Source organism: Erythrolamprus reginae, chromosome 1, assembly GCF_031021105.1.
Source record: "Erythrolamprus reginae isolate rEryReg1 chromosome 1, rEryReg1.hap1, whole genome shotgun sequence".
Lineage (NCBI taxonomy): Eukaryota > Metazoa > Chordata > Lepidosauria > Squamata > Dipsadidae > Erythrolamprus > Erythrolamprus reginae.
Window position 1 is genome coordinate 218,690,511 of NC_091950.1, and position 19,942 is coordinate 218,710,452.

The window sequence follows — 19,942 nt, forward strand, 5'->3', positions numbered from 1 at the left end:
ATCAGGTTTTCAATAATGAAAGCTATATCGTCAGCGAAGGCTTGTAGTTTGAATTCTTGTCCCTTGGACTTAAGATCTGTTATCTCTTTGTTGTTACGGATTTGATTTAATAGTATTTCAATGCATAAAATAAAAAGCAAGGGTGACAAGGGACATCCCTGCCGAACTCCTTTATATATTTGGAAGGTGTCTGTAGTGTCTCCATTAATTATTATTTTAGCTGTTTGTTTTGAGTATACAGTTTTGATTGCTCTAATAAAGTTTGATCCAAATTTCATCTTATTTAATAATTCAAGTAAAAATTCCCAATTTAGGTTATCTCTAGTAATTTTTATAAAGGCAAATAAAGAAGGAATAAACATCCAACTTCATCCAGACATATTGCTTACCTATGCCTGTGGCTTGTAAAGAGGAATGCCTTTCACATTTCCATTCCCCTCTGCCATTCCCTGTGCAGATGCATTGAAGTAGATTTCCCCTGTTATCCTTCTTGCTCCAGGTATCTCCAATTCGATAAGAGGTCTTGGTGTCTTGATCATTGCATCTATCTATAGAAAAGAAGAGTCCACACACCCATGTAATTTCAACAGTCTGTAACCATTCATAACAGTTATCCTCTTGGACTGATATTGGATTTTTTAATGTAGTCAATATTTCCATCTAGTTTCATTCAAAAGTACCATTGGCAATCATACTCTAGTCCAGTGATGGTGAACCTTTTTTTCCACAGGTGCCGACAACGCATGCACGCAAGTTATCATACACACATGAGTGCCAGCACCCATAATTAAATGTCTGGGGAGGGCGAAAATGGCATCCCCTGAGGCCCCCCAAGGCCCTCTGGAGGCTGGAAATAGCCCATTTCCTGACTTCCAGTGGGTCTAATAGGCCCGTTTTTCACTCTCAGTCACCCAGTCTGGGGAGAACAGAAATGCCCTCCCCTCCTCCACCAAAAACACCCTCCCAGAGCCTCCGCATGAACCAAAAATCAACTGGCCAGTACGGAGCTAAGCTAGAGCAATGGGTTGCATGCCAGCAGATATGGCTCCATGTGCCACCTATGGCACACATGACATAGGTTCGCCAACGTTGCACCTAGTCACTCCCTAGTTGGATTATTGTGCAGTACACAAACCTGGCTTTCAAAATACACCAACACTTGGTGAATCCTCTGGGTTGGTGTGGGAGTTCACAACTTCCATGGAAGGGTCCGACCCACAAAGGGGGGCACACTCTCAACATGCTATTCCTCTTGGAGCACCTGAGCAATGATCTGAATTTAAGGGGCCTAGATACTTTGCCCTTGTCATTGTCAGATCTACGGCTTGAGTTTAAGGCTCCAATCCTTCCCTGCAGGGAGGTGGGACTGACTAGGTGGTTTTGCACCAGGCACCTAGTGGACCTGGAGGGCTTTCAGAGGGCACTTGAGGTCTTACAGGATTCGTTTTACACAGTTCGGCGGAGTCCCTAATATCGGCCTGAAATACAGCCGCAAGAAGGGTTCTAGACCAAATTGTGCCTTTGCAACTTCTCTGTGGCAGTAGACCCTGGAGATCTCCTTGATTTACCAAGGAACTCTGAGGAATGAAATGCCAGAAGAGACATTTAGAGATGCGTTGGAGGAAAAGTAAATCTGAATCCAACCGAACACTTGTAAGAGCTCATATTGAGACTTATCAAGTGGTGCGCAGGGAGGCAAGAAGCGCATATCATGCCACCTTGATTGCATCAGCAGAATCTCGCCCAGCCACCCTCTTTAGGATGACTTGCTCCCGCCTTAATCGGGGGGCGGGGTTTTTTGAACCTTTGCAGGGCAGTGCTGACAATTTTAATGAGCTTTTCGCAGATACAGTAAAATCGCTCAGATCCGAACAGACCTTGATTCCAAATGGAATGCAGTGTCAGCTGACGAGTCAGTCAAGGTGACAGAGGCTCATATTAGTCTTAATTTGTGGGAGGAGTTTGATTGGTGATGTCTGATGAACTGGACAAGGCTATGGGAGCTGTGAGCTCCGCCACCTATTTATTGGACCTATGTCCCTCCTGGCTGGTCTCAGCCAGCAGGGAGGTGGCACGAGGCTGAGTCCAGGAGATTGTCAACGCTTCTCTAAGGGAGGGGTCCTTTCCTGCTCCCTGCGGGAAGGCAGTTGTGCGACCTCTCCTCAAGAGGTCTTCCCTCTTGATGGGAGTGGCTGTGGACTTTGCCTCCCAAGGACAATCCCATCTGTCCACCCACCACCTGGAGGAGGGGTCTTTAACCCCCTCAGAGAGGGTACGCAACTTGGGTGTCCTCCTTGATCCACAGCTGAGTTTAGAAGACCATTTCTCGGCTGTGGCAAGGGGGGCATTTGCACTGGTGCGCCTACCACTCTGCCTGCCCAATGGAGCAGCAGCTTCCTGGAACCCTGGATGGCCTAACTCAGCTGGCATTAAGGAAGTGGCTATTTCCTCAGGCATAAAACCCCCAGGTTAGACAAGATTGTTGGTTGTTTTTTTAAGTTCTTCTTTTACTTATTGGAAGTTTTTTTATATATTTTTTTTAAAAAAATAATGACTATATTTCATTTTAGTTTTGGAATGCTTACTTTTACAAATCATATTGCTGTTCTTAAACCTGTATTCATCATCTAAAATTACTGTTGTGAGATAGGTGGTGATACAAATTGTATAAATAAACAAATCAACTTTGATTTGAAAGATAGAAATATGAGATCAATAATTTGTTTCACCTTGGGATAAATTGCTCCCCTCTACAGAAAAATTCTGCTCCATTTGTTATTACACAATTCTTGGGGAAATTGCTGTTTCATCCCAATCACTTACCTGCTGAGTTTCAAAAAATGAACATGAGGAAAATAGGCATTGGACTCTTACCTGAACACCTCTTCTCATGCACTGAGTGGGTACAGCAGTCACGTGGGTTTGCTCACTGTCCTATCCAATCAGGACTGAGCCTTGTCTTTTAAAAAGATTGCTGGATCCACCCCTTCCCAGAATTTGCAAATCCGTAGACTTGGCTTGATGATGGTGGCTCAAAGGATGCTCTACTCTCGCTTGAAATAAGGTAAGTTATTAAACAACAGGTAGGAAGGAAAGGTAAGACATAGGGAGGGAAGTGACTGCTGTACCCACTCAGCATATGCGAAGAGGCATTCAGGTAAAAGTCCAACGCCTATTCTCCATACTGAGGAGTGGGTCCAGCAGTCACATGGGACATACCCAATAGATGTGTCCCTAGGGAGGGAGCAGTTCAAGTATCATGAGAGATAACTGCCTGCAGGACTCTCTGGCCAAAGGCTGCATCTGCTGAGGCGTAGGAGTCAATCTTGTAGTGACGTATGAAGGAATTAGGAGTGGACCAAGTGGCTGCTTTGCAGACCTCTTTCAGAGGAGCTTGGGTGGCCCAAGCTACTGATGTGACTGCACTCCTAGTAGAATGAGCTGTAATGCCCCTTGGAATGGGCAGGGAGGCAGATTTGTAGGCTTTTGCAATTGCACCTCATATCCAACGGCCTAATATGGTGGAAGAGATCTTGGATCCCAAGGATCTTGGGTGATAGGCCACGAACAGGGCTTCAGATCTATGGAAGGCTTTGGTTCATTGAATTTATATGCGCAGAACTCTGGTGAGATCTAGCGTGTGCCACCTGATAGAAAGATGATGGTCCGGATTTGTGCCCTGAGCTAACAAACCTGTTGCATGGGCTCCTCGGCCCGACATCCGTAGTGATGCTAAACTGGTCTGTAATCCTGAAGAGGGACCCCTTGTCCAAGCTGGAGGACAGCCACCATGAGAGAGATCTGAGGACAGTCGGTGGAATGGTGTTGTTGTGTGAAGAGTTGGAATGGTGTTGTTGTGTGATCCCCGGCCTCTGGAAGGGTAACAGAAGCCACTGGAGATCTCTGGCATGGAGGCATGCCCAGGGAATGACCCCAATGCAAGATACCATCTTTCCCCAGTCGGAAGGGAGAGTGACAATGAGAGCTTTCTTTTGTAATTTGAGTTGGGAAATAAGTTTCCTAATACTGGTCTTCCTTTCAGTACAGAGAAAGACTTTAGTTTCGATGGAGTCTATCACTGTTCTCAAATGTTGGAGAGTAGTGGAGGGAACGAGGTGACTTTAAGCCATATTAATTGAAAAACCATGCTCTTGTAAGATTGACATGGAGGCCTGGAGATCTGAAAGGGTGCTCTGTCTGCATGGACTGTGAATTAATATGTCATCCAAATAGCATTGTATATGAATTGGAATAGCTTGAATGTGAGCTGCTAGGGAGCCCAGGAGTTTGGGGCAGAAGACAGGCCAAAGGGCATGGCCTTGTATTGATAATGCCTGCATTGAAAGTCAAAATGTAGGATCTGCCTATGCCCTTTGAAGAGTGGAATATGGAGATACACTTCTGTGAGGTCAAGGGAAGCCATGAAGTCCCCTGGGTGAATGGAAGCAAGAATGGAGGACAGGGAATGCATCTTAAACTTCCTGTATCTGATGTAATTATTTAAGCATTTCAGGTCCAGGATAGCCCTCCATCCTCCTGATGTCTTAGGGGCTACAAAGAGGATGGAGTAGAAGCCTAGACCTCTTTGGGAAGAGGGGACTGGCTGAATGGCTCTAATGGATAAGAAATGAAGGATAGCCTCCTCCATCTGGAAGAAGGCTTCGGAAGACATGGGGGACAGACAGGAAATGAAATGCTTGGGAGGTAAGGCTATGAATTCTAATTGGAGACCCCATTGGATGGTAGAATGGACCCAAGGGTCCTGGGTGGACTGGCACCAGGCGGAAGAGAACCAGGCCAGGTACCCCCCAATGGGGATGTTAGAGGAACTACCATCTGGATCTCTTGGTAGATTTAGAGGAGGAGGAGCCTCTCTGGTTTCAAGCACCTCTACCCTGGGGGATCTATCTGACTGAGATCGAAATCGGGAGGGGTACTGATTGGTCTGATTGGCGAAAAGGCGGCTGAAAAGGTTGCTGTGTTTTGGCTGCTTTCTTTGTGGTGGGCCCCAGGATTTTCTTCTTATCCGTGGTCTCAGTGAGTAACGGGTCAAGCAAATATCCAAAGATATTATTGCACTCGAGGCACCCCATGGAGAGCTGCCACTTCTGCCTGACCCCTGCTTGCCATGGATAGAGCCATAGGAACCTTCTGGCCACTATAGAGGCCGCCACTGATTTGGGTGCAAATCTAGATGGCTGAAGTGTGGCATCCGCCACATATTAAGCTGCCACAAATACCATGTTAAAGTCCTGATGACCCCGTAGATCATCTGGGGGAATATGGTGTTGAAGTTGTAGCCAGAGCAGCATGGTTCTCGTGAAGAATGAAGCTGCTGTGCAGATTTTATGGCCTATGAGTCAGTGAGGAAGCATTTGTCTTCTGGTTTCAGGGCCTCCTCTGCCTCACCTGATTTGGCTGCCGCTGAGTGGAGGATCTTGATTGGTTCATCCGCCTTAGGAAAGAAGAGGAGCTCTTCATAAGAAGGTGAGACCTTATACAGTTTCTTGTCCTTAGAAGAGGGATTGGATCCCGAAGTGGGGTGGTCCCATTGTTTGAGTAAAGCCTCTTTAAACAGCTTTGACATAGGGATTACATATGTGTCCTCCTGCTCCTCCATGAAGAATGGGCAGCTTTCTTCCTGAGGAGCAGAGGTGGACAGGGTAGGCTGGTCTTGAGAAGTTAGGCCCATGGCCACTCTAGCCTTGAGTAATAAACAGCTGAATAATTGAGGTTGAAAAATGGTGGAGGAGGAAGGAGTTTTATTTTGAGACTCCTCATCCTCAGAAAGGCCTTGGAAGGGATCATCCCTATCCTCCTGTTCTTCATCATCCTCACTGTCCTCTTGAGATGAGGAGGAATCAGAATCCTGGACTGAGGCCTATATGATAATGAGCTCAAGGGCCTAGTCCTGAGGGATTGGAGACGGGGATGGGGGGCACATTGAGGATGATGAATTTAGCATCAATGGCTTGGGACAAGGCCAAAAACATGGATTGGAATTCAGGAGTATGTTAGTCAAAGATAGAGGGAGATCAGAAGTTACCCTGTGGGCCTGGGCTGGACAAGGCTGTGGGGGTTCTTCCACTAATCTCTGATTCTACTGGACCTAAACCCCAGAGATTTGTCTGGGGCCTATTTAGGTTAGGTTCATCCAGAGAGAGGACTTGGTCACCTGGGGGGGGGGGCAGATGAGACAGATCTGTGAGTTCAGGTGAGTTTAACATGAATCTGGGCCTGCCTTCTCAAGTGTTTGGCTGACTGTTCATGGATCGTTTGAAGTGTTTTATCATGTCTTTGCTTAGCTCTAGTGGGTCTTGCAATAGTAGGAGCCCCTAGAGAGGTGGAGGCCTGGGGAATTGGTTCTATTTTGTCCCCAGAAGGCCTAGCTTCCTTTTGTCTCTTGCCAGAAGGGTTTTTCTTGGGGATTCATGAAGCCATAGCCTGGATTAACAAAGGCCAAGGGCTGAGCCAACTAAGGGCGAAGCGCAACAAAATCAATTAAGCAAATCCCCAAGGAGGAAGGCCCAAGCTCTTTGGCCCAGGAACGTCTGCCACCCAGAAATCGGTTGGAGCGACTCCTAACGCTTGTTAATGGGCACAGACTAACTAGGCCTCAAATTTTAGACACCACATGTAGACGGGAGGCCTAGTGACCGAGCAAAGGCCTGACGCAATTCACGGCTAGCTTGGGGCCTGCAGTGGATGTTGGCGCCAATCGAGAAAGCGTGGGCATGCTGCTGGCACTAAAAATTACAGAATGCTGAGGGCCATTGCGCCAAAGGTTTTCAAATCTAAAGTCCAGGACACTGAACAGAGGATCTGTTCCTGTGTCCCAATCCGCAATCAGGGCCGGGTAGATTTAAAAGGTAAAATGCAACCACCGGCGGAGCAGTCCAAGCAGCCGGCACTGGCCACAAAATTTAAGGAGATTTCGTGCCAGCTGAGCCCAGGAGGGCTGGCTCAAGTCTATTAGTTTTCTCTGTTAAACGGTAGTCAAAATTGCAATTAAAAAGATTGAAACTTACCTGACGTTTGTTGTAGGTCAAGTCGTTGAGAGGGAAGGTGTTAAAATTTGAGAGGAGCTGAGCCACCACGCGTCCTCCCAATAGGAGGACCAAGCAAATTCTGGGAAGGGGCAGATCCAGCAATCTTTTTTAAAAACAAGGCTCGGTCCTGATTGGATAGGACAGCGAGTAAACCCACATGACTGCTGGACCCACTCCTCAGTTTGGAAAATGTTTAAGACATGAAGTCAGATTGATAGGAGTTATATGAGTTTGCCAGGAAATTGGTCTGTGGCTTCAATTCTATGAATGGACATACGTTTTAAATATTCAAAGCTGGGAACCAACCAAAGCTCCCCCATTTCAGTAATTATATATTTATAAAACTAAATGCAAAATGCAAATAATGTAGTAGTAAACTTTCTAATGCAAACTTAAAACACTATTTTCACACTGAACAGTTCTTAGTTCCAACTAGATATATTTAGAAACTGACTGTTAATCTGGGAATACAAGGAAATATTACAAACTTTGGGAAAATAGAAACAAACCGTTTGATAGGTTTGATAAAGGAATCTAAAACACTGAGATAAGTTTCAGAGTCTGTCCAAACCTATATGATCCCAGTTGAGAACATTCTATCCTTGTATCTTTGCCATTTTACACTGTGACCCACATTTTCCTCCACAAGTTTCCAGTCAGAAAAAAACACTGAATAAAAGTGTTGCTTTTATGGTTTTAAAATTTTATTTCAAACTGAGTATTTACTTTATGTAATGGATTGTTTATGCTAAGAAAAGTTATTATCCTCAATTAAAAGCTAAATATCATCTCAAAATCCATCACAAAAAAGTACTAAAAACAAGGTATGCCCCAAAACAGCTTAAGCATGGCTTATACTTAACCATCTGGGGGATGGTAGAGTGCAGGAAGGCCTGGAGGAACATTGTCTATAGGGCCATGCTGGATTGGACATGACTTTGTGACTAACAACAACAAATACTTAACCAATGACTCTAATTTTAAATATTTGCTATGCTTGACAATGATTACCTTGCATATAATTGGATGCAAACCATAGTAATTTTTCATCACAAACTAACATCCTCATAAGAACTTTTCAAAGTTTCATTTTAAGTTCTTTCAACTTTAATATGACAATCTTTATAATGGATTAGAATTTAAGGAAATTCACCCATTTTTTTCATTGCCATGCAGTCATCTGCCACTCAAAAAGCTGAGTAACTCACCTGAATAATATAGAATGGAGAAGGGATCATGACAAAGAGTAACTAAATAAAGTTTTTTTGTTAATTAATGGTAACTTAACTATAGAATTAAATTTTCATATTGTCTTTATTTCTAAGTACTTCCACATTGTTTAGTGGAACCTTCTCAATGTCTTGAAAGATAGTTTGGAGAAATAATCAAAACTTTCATAAATTTATCTTGGGATCCAAGCTAGCTCCTTCCGGACTGACCGGACTTTCTACCAATATCCAATAGGTACAATAAATGATAGCCTGGAATTGAAGAGGACTGACTTCTCTAAAATTCAAAGACATATTTCTATGTTCTCCAAAATAAAAGGCTTCTTTAGCTTTTCTGATAATTTTCATATTTCCTAGCAAAGTTCAGAATAGAGAAAATAATATATTCTATGATCTCACAGATTAAAATGCAATTATTATTCCCAGGTAATTCAAACCAAAATTTGTTTAAAACTAACTTTTTCATTAGTATGGCCCCAAGTCTTAGCTTCTTTTTGCAACCCCAATTCCCTCCCTGGTGATATCTTTGTGCATTGTCATGTCCCTTGTGGCTTTACTATACTGAAAAAATGAGAAAGGCCCGCACCCTTGACTTAAGGAAACTACTGACAGGCAACATTTTAACCACAATACTTGGATGGAGGAGGCAGCAGCCACCAAATTGCTAATTTACTATGCTAATAATTTATTATAGCTTCATAGATGGTGTGAATACAGTCAGCCAAACAATTTGTGCAGAACATTCCGGACTTTGGACCCTCCTTCAAAATAATGGGGCAAATGAAAAATACCCAAGAGCATTATTTGTGCTGATACTCAGCATGAGCTGCTCTGCCACAAGCCCATACTTACTTCTGGAAGTGCAAGTAATCCTCCCACTGCCTTCTCCAAGGCAAGTGCAATCCACCATCATCCAGCCCTGATATGGCTTTTCCCAAACTTCTCCAACAACATATGATGTCCCAGCTGTATTATCATAGCATCGCTCAGCTAAGGGAAATTAATTTTCAAAGATGAAAAAGAAAAAAAAATAACCTCACTGCACTGTTTTCTTTACAATTTCATCAAGGAAAGAATTACATTTCATAATTAGGAAGGAAAGAAAATGCTTCCATAATTTTTGCACGTGGTTAAAAATGCAGCATGCAGAAATCTGGCAATTTAATAAAATAGAAGTTTCTAAGTGTTTGCAATATTGGTGTTGCTGACAACTGTTTTATTTTATGTTCCTTTTGAAGATTTAGCTATATTTGGAGTATATAACTATATATAGGACTATATTTCAAAATGATCTGGATAATTTTCTGTTATACCAATAAAGCACATCAAACTTTGGAGTATGATTCTCTTAACCAACCCTTCCCTATCAAAAAATTATAAAAACTAGACAGCAGGGAACCTAGGCATTTTCTCTATGGCAGTGAGGGCGAACCTTTTTTTCCTTCGGCGCTGAAAAAACATGGATGTGTGCTATCGCGCATGCATAAGTGCCCACACCCATTATTCAATGCTGGGGAGGGTGAAAACAGCTTCCCTCGCCCACCAAAGACCCTCTGGAGGCCGGAAATGGCCTGTTTCCCAACTTCTGGTGAACCCAGTAGGCTCATTTTTTGCTCTCCCCAGGCCAAAGGCTTCCCTCCCAAATCCCCCCCAGAGGCTGTCTGGAAGCCAAAAGCACCCTCACAGAGCCTCTGTATGAGCCAAAAATCAGCTGACCAGCACACACGTACACGTTGGAGCTGAGCTAGGGCAACTGCTCGTGTGCCAGCAGATATGGCTCTGTGAGCCACCTATGGCACCTGTGCCATAGGTTTGCCATCACTGCTCTACGGAATACTGTACCTGTATTCTAAGTGAATTTGTTTATTGTCTTATATTCAGAAGCACTACCTGCAGATCAAAAGTCCAGTATACATGTTTTGAGTATTTATATATATCAACTGAGATAAAATATATATCAACTGTGATAAAATATTATCACAGAAGTCCAAAGTCTGCTTACAGTAACGAACAGCTCTATTTGCAACTGAAATACTTTTGATCTCTGAAATGCATAAAAGAAAACTAAATCATACCAACTGGTTTGCAAGTCCATTCACCCTTTCCATTGCCGAGACATACACATTCTAACATGTAGCCTCCTGTCTCATGAGTCCTGCGCCAGGTATCACCAATCTTGTAGGACTGGCCACCTTCATGACATCGATCTGAAAAACAAAGCATAAAAACTGTTCTTCCAATTTATATAATTAATGTATCTACTTCAATGTTGTCTATGTAGTAGTTCAGCAACTCTTTAAGATTGCTCCAATTATTAGTTAATTATTAGTTAATTATTGCCCCAATTATAGTCTTTGATCCATTCATCCATTTCAGCATTGGACAATCCTTCATAATGTGGTAAGCTATGAAAAGCAGCCAGTCTTGTTTGTTTGTTTGAATGGTTGATTTGTATGCCGCCCTTCTCCGAAGACTCGGGGTAGCCACTTTCCTGTCATAACAGGCCACTTTCCTGTCTTACCAGAAGTCTCCCTAATTTATTAGGGATGTTAAAACATTTGGATTATAAAATTATAAAAACTAGATTATAGAACTATAAGAAGATAAGTTAAATGTTGAACTGCACTTCCCTTCATCTCTCATATTGATTATATTAATTAGGATTGCTTGAAATTGAGGTCACACATTTGAGTCCTTGCTTTACAATGAAGTCAAAGTTCTGACATGTAGTAATGAAAAATACTGTATTTTTAGACTATAAGATGCACATTAGGAGAAAAACAGGAAAAAAATCTGTCCCTGCTTCCTAGTATCCATCCTATATTCATCTGGGTAGTGTCTTTGCAGCAAACAGCAGCCTGGTCAGCTTCAGCACATTATTGTTGCCCCAGCACATGGCTCATCAGGGCTCCACTCTGTTATGCCCACCTGAGCTGAGCTGCTGCCACTACTGGGGAACACCGAAGCCTTCGCTGCAAAGCAGTTGATTAACAATTGAATTTGCCTCCCAGAATACCCTCCATTTGCCGCACCCCGTTCGCCACCGCTGTCCATTTGCACCAAATGGTGGCAAACAGGCAGTGGCAGCAGGGACAATCCCCACCACCTAGAACAGCTATTTCACTCTTTTTCACATTCTCCTTTTCTTCATGCAGGAGACAATCTTAGGTATAACCTACACACTTATTCATAATGTCAACATACAGCAAATAACAGTTGTCTCAATTACATTCCCTCTTTCTTTCTCTCTCCCTCCCTCTCTCTCTCTTCTCTCTCTCTTTTTCCTCTCTCTCTCTCTCTCTTTCCCTCCCTCTTGATTGAACTTGCCACAGACAAATTCCTTATAATTATGCAACATTATGTGTGGTACCTACTTCTTATTATGGAAACCATTAGATTTTGCGATATTCCAGCAAAGTGAGTATATGGATTAGCACATTGTCTTGGAGAACATCATCTAAACATCTCAGGGAAGGATTTAATACATACTTGCAATAGTGCAACTGATTCTTCCACGCCCAGCCCCAATACAAGTACAGTCCCAGATCATCGAATCCTTTGGGCGTTCATAGGTTTCCCCTACTCGATAAGTAGTCCCAGTGTATTTATCAAAACACGTTTCCTCCGCTGTGTAGAAAGAAGGAAAAAAACCCACAGATAAATCTACATCTTGCAGCTTCTAATCTCCTTTCCCTACCTTATTCAGTTGATACGATAAGTTCAAACATTTCTGGAAGAAATAGACTCTCTGGACCTATTCTAGTCTGGGCACAAGCCGGGACATATGATCAAAACAAACTTGGTCTCCTTAATGAGTCAGCCATGAAGATTGGGAATTCAAGGCAGAATGCTACAGTTACTCAGTTCCTGCTGACACTGACGGACACATCTAAGGCAGGGGTTCAAACCAGACAAGATGGCAGTTGCAATGACCTATCCTTTATTCATATGTACAATATGTACACATGAAAACATACAAAAGGTAAATCTTGGATTTCACTTCTAAATTACAATTCTTACATGTCTTGACACAGATAACCTCAGATATTTAAATATTATACATCTCTTGCAGGACAATTAAGTACTGAAGTGCAATTCTGATAAATAAAATGTTGCAGAGAGAATGTGATAGATGATGCACACAGAGGGGGAGATCGTGTGAAGGTCTATAAGCAGCAGTGCGGAGGGAGCAGACCCAGAAAGTGGGGAAAAGATGAGAAGTAGCACCACCTGTCTCTAAGCAGAAGGTAGCACAAATATATTACTTCCTATTATCACAATGTTTCTGTAGTGACATGCAAAATTTATTTTATTTATTAATTTGATTTCTATGCCGCCCTTCTCCTGAGACTCAGGACAAAATGTTTGTAATCTGTTGTAATTTCCAATCATTATCTTACTCTGTAATTATATTTAGTTTTATTATTCTATCTCAAGGGTCCCCAAACTTTTTACACAGGGGGCCAGTTCACGGTCCCTCGGACTGTTGGAGGGCCGGACTATTAAAAAAACTACGAACAAATCCCTATGCACAGTGCACATACTTTATTTTAAAGTAAAAAACAAAATGGGAACGTTTTTAGAGGGGGGGGGAGTCTGAAATTCACAAAAGTTTATGTTTTGTTTTTAATTTTCTTTTGTTAACATCTGATTGGCTATACAAGTTTTTTTTTGGATTATAAAAAAATGTATAAAGAAAGAAGGAAGCACTTTTTCATAATGGTTAATACGTTAGAAATATAATTAGTGTACTTTTTTAAGGAACATTAAGGAGGGAATTTAATTAAAAGAAAAGTATGTACCTGGGTGACAACTTTAGAAAAAAACATTTGCAACTTTTTTGATGATTGATATTAGTTACTAACAAAATACCACATTTTATTCATGGAAAATTAGATGGTACACTGTATTGTTTGAATGCATGTTGAGAGAATTTTTTTTTAAAAAATTACACACACACCCCAAAAAAGTCCTTCCTTCCTCCGCCCCTCCATTCATTTCATTCTTCCTTCCTTCCTTGTTCCATTTCTTCTACCTTCCTTCTTTCCTTCCTTCCTTTTCCCTCCATTTCTCATTCCCTCCCTCCTTCCTTCCTCTCCTTTTCTCTCTCTTGCTTTCTTTCTCTCACTCATTATCTTTCTCTCTCTCTCTTGCTTTCTTTCTCTCTCTCTCTCTGCTCTCTCTTGCTTTCTCTCTCTCTCTTGCTCTCTCTCTTTCACACTATCTCTTTCTCTCTCCCTCCCTCCCTTTCTCTCTCCCTCTCTTTCGCCACCTTCCTTCCCTCTCTCCTTCCTTCCTCTCCACTTCTCTTTCCCTCCTTCTTTTTCCCTTCTCTTTCCCTTTTCTTTCTTTCTCCCCACTTCTCTCTCTGAAGTTCACGGCGGAGTGCTCAGCCTCCCCACCCCCCAGGTGCATGACAAGCTGGCAGTAGAATGGGGAGCTCGCGCGCATAGGCATGTGCGAACCTTCACTGGTGCAAGACTTCCCCGCACTTTCTTTATCGCTCCCCGCCCCAACTCCGATGCCCAGCTCCCCAGTGCAGCCTTGGAAAAGACTGCATGGGGGGTTGTTTTTGTGTGCATGGCAGCACGCCTTACAGGGGACATTGCCGTGGTCCCCGGATACAGCCGGAGAAGCCGGGCGGGCCTCAGAGCCCACAGGGGTTTCTCCAGGCCAACAGACTCAACCGCGGGCCGGATAAATGGCCTCAGTGGACCACATCCGGCCCCCGGGCCGTAGTTTGGGGGCCACTGTTCTATCTTATTGTATCTCCAATATGGTATTACTTTTTTAATATGGAGACATGAAAATTAATAAATTTAATTTGTTTAATAGCTTCTTTCAGTGGTATGAGTAGAATTTTTTCTTGGTCTTGTCAATTTTTGGAAATGTTATTTTTCGTTTGCTTCAAAATGTTCTCCATAGCAAATCTGATCTGCCAGATTTTTTTTTCTCTAGTCTTATGCAGCATTTTCTCTAATATCCTATCTTATGTTGAAGGATCGATCCTTCAGTACATTGTTATGTGACTAGTGTTGGGTGAACCCAACGAAGTTTGGGTTCAGCGGGTTCGGACGAACTTGCCGTCAGAGTTTGGGTAGGTTCGCCAAACCCAAACCCAAACCCCTCTGGCCCGGTGGGAGGCGAAGTGCTGGAGGGGGGTGTCACGCTCCATCAAGCAGGCAATGGCCAGGAGCCACCGAAAATCCCTGCCCCTAGTTCTCTCTCGTTTCAGCGGCTCCCGTCCATCGCCCGCTTGATGGAGCCTGACACCTACCCCCAGCGCTTCAGGATCCCAGCCGGCACTTCAAGCGGGCGGTGGGTGGGAGGGGGAGGCAGGGAGGGCTCTGAGTCAGACTCGGGGTTCAGCAGTTCCCACTCCCCTTCCTCACCTTCGCCCTCCAGCGCCTCGGCTCCCCCGCCGGGTTTCATCAGAGCTGCAGATGAAGGCAGGCAGTTGGTAAGCACTTGAGGGGCGGCAGGCAGGCAGGGGCGCACCCGCCTTTGCCTGTTGGTCCGAGCAAGTGGGACTGAACCAACTCCTCGGGGAAACCGAGCCCAGCGGGGACTGGGAGAAGAAGTGTGAAGTTCCTGGCTCGCCTTTCTGGGTGAGACCAGAAGCAAATTGCACGGAGGCAGCAGATCCGGAAGGATCAGAGCCGGCAGAGAACTTCTGAAGACCGGCAGGGAAAGGAGAGAGATCCCACCGAAACCCGGTCGTGGAGCAGCACCGGGAGCAAAAGTTGCGATTCGCACATGGGCGGCTGCACTGCTGGGTGCGACGGAGGCGGGACTGACAGACGGGGCGGGCAGGGAGAAGTAGTGGGGAGTTTGCTCTGGGGCTTAAAGGGGAAGCGGCAAGGAAAAGGGGCAGTGGCTACGAGCCATGGAAGTTGCTACTCCGCTGGGTTGCTTTGCTGGACGTTACCAAAGTGCAACATGTCTGGCTGGGAAGCTGAGCAGGTTGGTGGAGACTTGGACCGGAGACCACCAGGCGATGCACACCAGGGAATACAGTACAGCCCAAACAAACAATCTGGGAGAAGGTGGTGCCAAAGCACTTCTGAAGAGCATGACACAAATACTCTTTTAAGGTTTTGTCCCCAAGGTGCTTTTTCAATTGGACTTTCTGGGACTTTTGTTTTTCTTAAAAGACATTTGGCTTCTCATTCAAGAAGTTTGCTGATCTGAAAAAGCTTCTTGGAAGATAAGCCAAATGTCTTACAAGTGAGGCAAAGCGCTGGGGGGAAGGTCAGGCTCCGGGTCTGGAGTCGCCCCTCCTGCCCCGCCAAAGCCGAGTTGGTGGTTTGAGCCTCAGAGCCCTCCCCGCCTCCCCCTCCCGCCCACCACAGTGTTCGAGCGAATGTCGAACCTGAACACAGATTTTTGGAAAAGTTCGGGTTCGGTATGCCGAACCCCGCAAAGTTCAGCACAGACCCGAACTATGCAAGTTTGGTTTGCCTAACACTAACTGTGACTTCTTTCTGACAAGGCAAAGTCAAACCTTTCCAAAAAGCCAAACAGAAGAAGTTAAGGGGTCAATGAGTCCTGTTCAGAGTACATATTCTCTGAAGGCTTCTTTTAAAGTTATGTAAAACAAGAAGTCCAGGGACAAAGCTTTCTTAAGAGACAGCTTACCTATTGCTATTTAGCTATAATAGTACAAAAACTGAACAAAGGAAAATCAGCTATTAACAGTATGATAAAAGAACCTGAGCCACGACTGGAAGCTGAGAAAGCACCTCTGACTAGATTCTCACTAGATCTCATGAAGATGAAGGAGTATGTGTATGTGTGGGGGGTGCATTTAGACTTGTAATATTGTGTTTTTATAATCTTATAAAAGTATGACTCTGAGTTCCTAATCTGCTCTACCTCTACACTGACATTATCTGTCTGTACAATGATAAGCAATATAAGTCCCTCTGAATTCTCCTGATTAAAAACAAGGGCACTAGAGAAGCTTGATATAAATTATCTGTGGGTCACAGAATAGGTCACAGGATACTTGGGGCCTCCCAACTGTAACCTACTGATAGATTAATCCATGCTAGCAGTTCTTGAATCTAATTAGTGTGAAAACTACACTAGGAATAATCTGTTACATAAAATAATGCAAGGTTTCTCCAGGATATTTGCAATCTGCAGTAGACACGAACAATCAGAAATTCACAGGCTTGGAGACTGAACTGTAAAAAAATACAGTAACAGTAACTTTTTTGAGAAGAAGGGGAAACTTTAAATGTTGATGTTACCTTTTCCAAGAGCTAAAAAACCCAGGATATTTCTATACATGTAAATATCTACTTTTTATTTTAGGGGGGAGGGGGGGAAATGTTCCTGACCAGAAGTTTGTCAAGAGATGCATCTAACTTACGCTCAGGTTTGCTTTCACAGTTGAATCCTCGACTGCCTCCATAGCAAGTACAGACCAGAGTGTTCCCCAAGTAAATGCGCTCCCACTGCTGGTTTATCTGATAATGTTGTCCATTGTCATAGCATCCCTCTGAGAAAGAAACAGCATTGTTTAATAATATCCTACCATCGAGATCAAGTGTGGCTCTCCTGGTAAGGAGAAATAATGTCAGCCCCTAACATATATGGAATAGACATTAACTCCTGGCCAGACATTCCTTATATATCTTGAAACCTCTGTGTAATTTAATATTAGATGCAGGCAACTCAAGACTGAAGTTAAACTCAAAACAGTTCCATCCGTCTCTTGTTTAACCATGTTTTAAATGTACTGTACAGGATTTAACCACTAGAGATTTCACATTCTGGAGCAGCATGTTAACAGATGGAAAAGATTGCTCAACTGGGAGGCTTAATCCAATGTTTCATGAAAGCCCCCAAAAGATTTGAAAGAAAATTTGGCTCTCTTCCCTAAGCAGGTTTATTCTTGCCAAATAGAACTAGTCTCTATTTTTTTTAATTTCCAAGCCTTTTCCCCACATTTACAGTGTTATCATTTCCTGAGATGACTACTTTAATGGAAAATCATATTTTCTAAACAATTTTGAAGTGTAATCTCAGCATCTTTTTTTTCAATTCACATAAAGATTTTTAAATGAAAAAGTATGTTCTATACCTTTCAAAATTAATTCAAACACCTTAATTTTAAAATCTGTTTTTTTTAACAGCAGGAATGATGATTTCCTCTATTTTACTTTCAAGTCAATTAATATAGAAATTTTTGATTCCAGTTCTTTTGTAAGAGAACAAATAGAAAGCCACCCTTTCTAGATTATCTCATTTTTCTCTCTAGCTGATATAACTACAGTGAAAAAAATGGAATGCTAATTTACCCTTCTTGAGAAATGTCTGGATTTCAGGAAAATCAATTCATCCTAAAGAAGCAAATGTGTGTGAAAGAGAAATAGACCAGGACAAGAATCCCTTTTTTCAGTAATGAAGAATATGACAGACCAGATATATATGTATGTATGTATATAACTTAACCACCAAGAATTTAACAAAGAGACGGAATTTAACCACAAAGAGACCATTAAAAATAAAAACAAAAAAGGTGTTCTCTCAACATCTTCATACAATTTGCCAAATCTGATGAGATAGTTTTGCTTCTCACTGGTATCAATGAGAAAAATAAAAATTAAGAATTTTTAATTCCGTAAGAGCAAACTGGCAAAGCTTGGGAAGCAGCATTTTTTTTTTACCAGACCTCCCCAAGAGTAGGGTGTCCAATCTAATCAGGAGGCACTCAGTATTTAGACATAATCATCTTTGGGTTCAATGCAATATACTGTATATTCCAACAATAAATCTTAATTAGGCTTGAAACTCAAGCTTGAATTCCTTGGCAGAAAAACTGGACATAAATGTAATATCAAGAGGATTCCCCACCCAACAACATGGTTCAGTTTAATTAATCTGAAAACTCCCTGGAAAAAGCTTTTTCATGATTGTGCATAGAAATGTTCTAGCTGTCCAGTGTGTCCTTGCATCCAAGAGTCCATGATGGATTATCAAACTGCAATCTTCCACAGGTTGCAAAGCTGACTGGACAAGGAAAGTAACTCTGGAACCATTAAAAGGTTGTCCTAAATTGCTGTAATACTTGGACAGGCATTGCTAAATCCCTACTAAAGTTAAGTTCAAAAATATTTCTCCCCTTCATCGGTTTTGTTTCCTGCAAATTTTCTTACTCTCAATCTGATGATTTCATGTATTAGACCCGAGTAGATTCAAGAAAGAACTATTACCACATTCATATAATAAATTTTATTTCCCCCCTTCACAACCATCCAAAGTTGCAATTTTCGGTATGCTCCTTAAGTTTGATTTCGGTTTTTCAAAGCGTCCATGATCCGACCTCTCCCCTGAAAAGCCGTTATCGCTCATCCCAGAATTACTCACGTTTGTTCTGCCCGACCGGCAGAGAAGGCTGAACGATATGCTGCTGCGTTTGCCTCTTGCTTTTCCCCCCGCGGGATTGCGAACCCCAGACCCCTGCCCCCGAACAAAGGATCAATACCAAAAGAATCCTTCCCTTCGATCGACTGTCCGGCATCTTGGAAAACTGTCGGGAAAATAAACGGATCGTGTTTGAAACAGGAGGCAAATCAATTTTATCTGGTTCATAAAGTGGGATGAAGGAAAACTTGCAAACTCTCTTACCGCCTCTCAGCCTTTGCTTCTCCTATCTGGCGCAACCACTACAAGTTGCGAGAAGGGCAGATCGCTGGGTCCCATTGGATTTATATAGCGCTCCTAGCCACAGGGACCCCCGCGAGGGATTACAGGGGGGAAGAGGAGGAGGGCCTCGTCGGAGACACCCATTTCGGACGGCAACGTCTTTCCAATTGGTCCAGGCGGAGTGTTAGCGTCACGGCCCGGGAGTTGCATTACACAGCAAACAAAGATCTCACTTCTGAAAGATTTGAACGGGGCTAAATTTTAGAGAGTCTGTGGAGTGAGAGTGAGGGCTGTTGCAGTTCTTGTTGCAGCTTAGCGATGCCGCCAGTTGGTCATATTTGGACCCCCCGAAGTCAGCCAGTCATGGGAACCTTCGAGCGTCCGAAAACGTTTTAAAAGAACTTAGTGACGATTTTAGCTTCGCTTGTGGTGCAGAAACATATTTAGGACCATGAGGAAGAGATCACAGGAACAATAACTTCTCTCTTAAAACTGCAGTTAAATCTTATGCAGGTCCCAGTTCTCTTTCTCTTTCTGTCTTCTCCCTTTTCTATTCCTCTCTTCATGGGATTCTTTTTCTTTGTGTGAAGGGTTTTTTTTTTCAGTCTGTCAATTTTTATTTGTTTGGTGCTGAGAAAGTGGAAGCATGAATGGATGTATAAAAGGAATAAAAATAATATCCAACCTCATTAAATTACAATGCTGGGGAAAAGATGGGGTATTCAAAGCACACTAACTTAGACTTGCTTCAAACATCATTTCAGTGGTCGTCAGCTGAAAACAATCTGCTGTCTCCATTATTGATCCCTCAGGTTCCAATTGCAAACTCAATTGTCTGACTGAAAAAAAAGAACATGCATGTTGTTTGTATTTTATGATTTATGTTTTTTGCTTTTATTCTATATTATTATACTATACTATATTGAGTGTTGTAACATGACTTAGAATGATTCATTTTATGATTATCATGATCTATCACATTGCTTATATGTAGACAGAGCGTATGCA

General features: G+C 42.9%; 1 protein-coding gene across 5 annotated transcripts in view; it reads right to left on the bottom strand.

Moving 5' to 3' along the window:
• FN1 (fibronectin 1) overlaps positions 1-19,017 on the bottom strand; it is a 175,640-nt gene extending 156,623 nt beyond the window's left edge. For 4 of the 5 annotated variants that reach the window (XM_070732226.1, XM_070732225.1, XM_070732224.1 and 1 more), the window contains exons 1-7: positions 18,917-19,007; positions 18,656-18,818; positions 16,656-16,784; positions 11,768-11,905; positions 10,354-10,485; positions 9,131-9,268; positions 390-548 (exon numbers count right to left, since the gene is read on the bottom strand). In XM_070732226.1, coding sequence (XP_070588327.1) covers positions 390-548; positions 9,131-9,268; positions 10,354-10,485; positions 11,768-11,905; positions 16,656-16,784; positions 18,656-18,809 — 850 coding nt within the window. In that variant the 5' untranslated portion in view covers positions 18,810-18,818; positions 18,917-19,007. Of the gene's footprint in view, positions 1-389; positions 549-9,130; positions 9,269-10,353; positions 10,486-11,767; positions 11,906-16,655; positions 16,785-18,655; positions 18,819-18,916 lie in introns of all 5 variants that reach the window. The other variant, XM_070732223.1, reaches the window with a different exon arrangement.
• Positions 19,018-19,942: the final 925 nt, after the last annotated feature.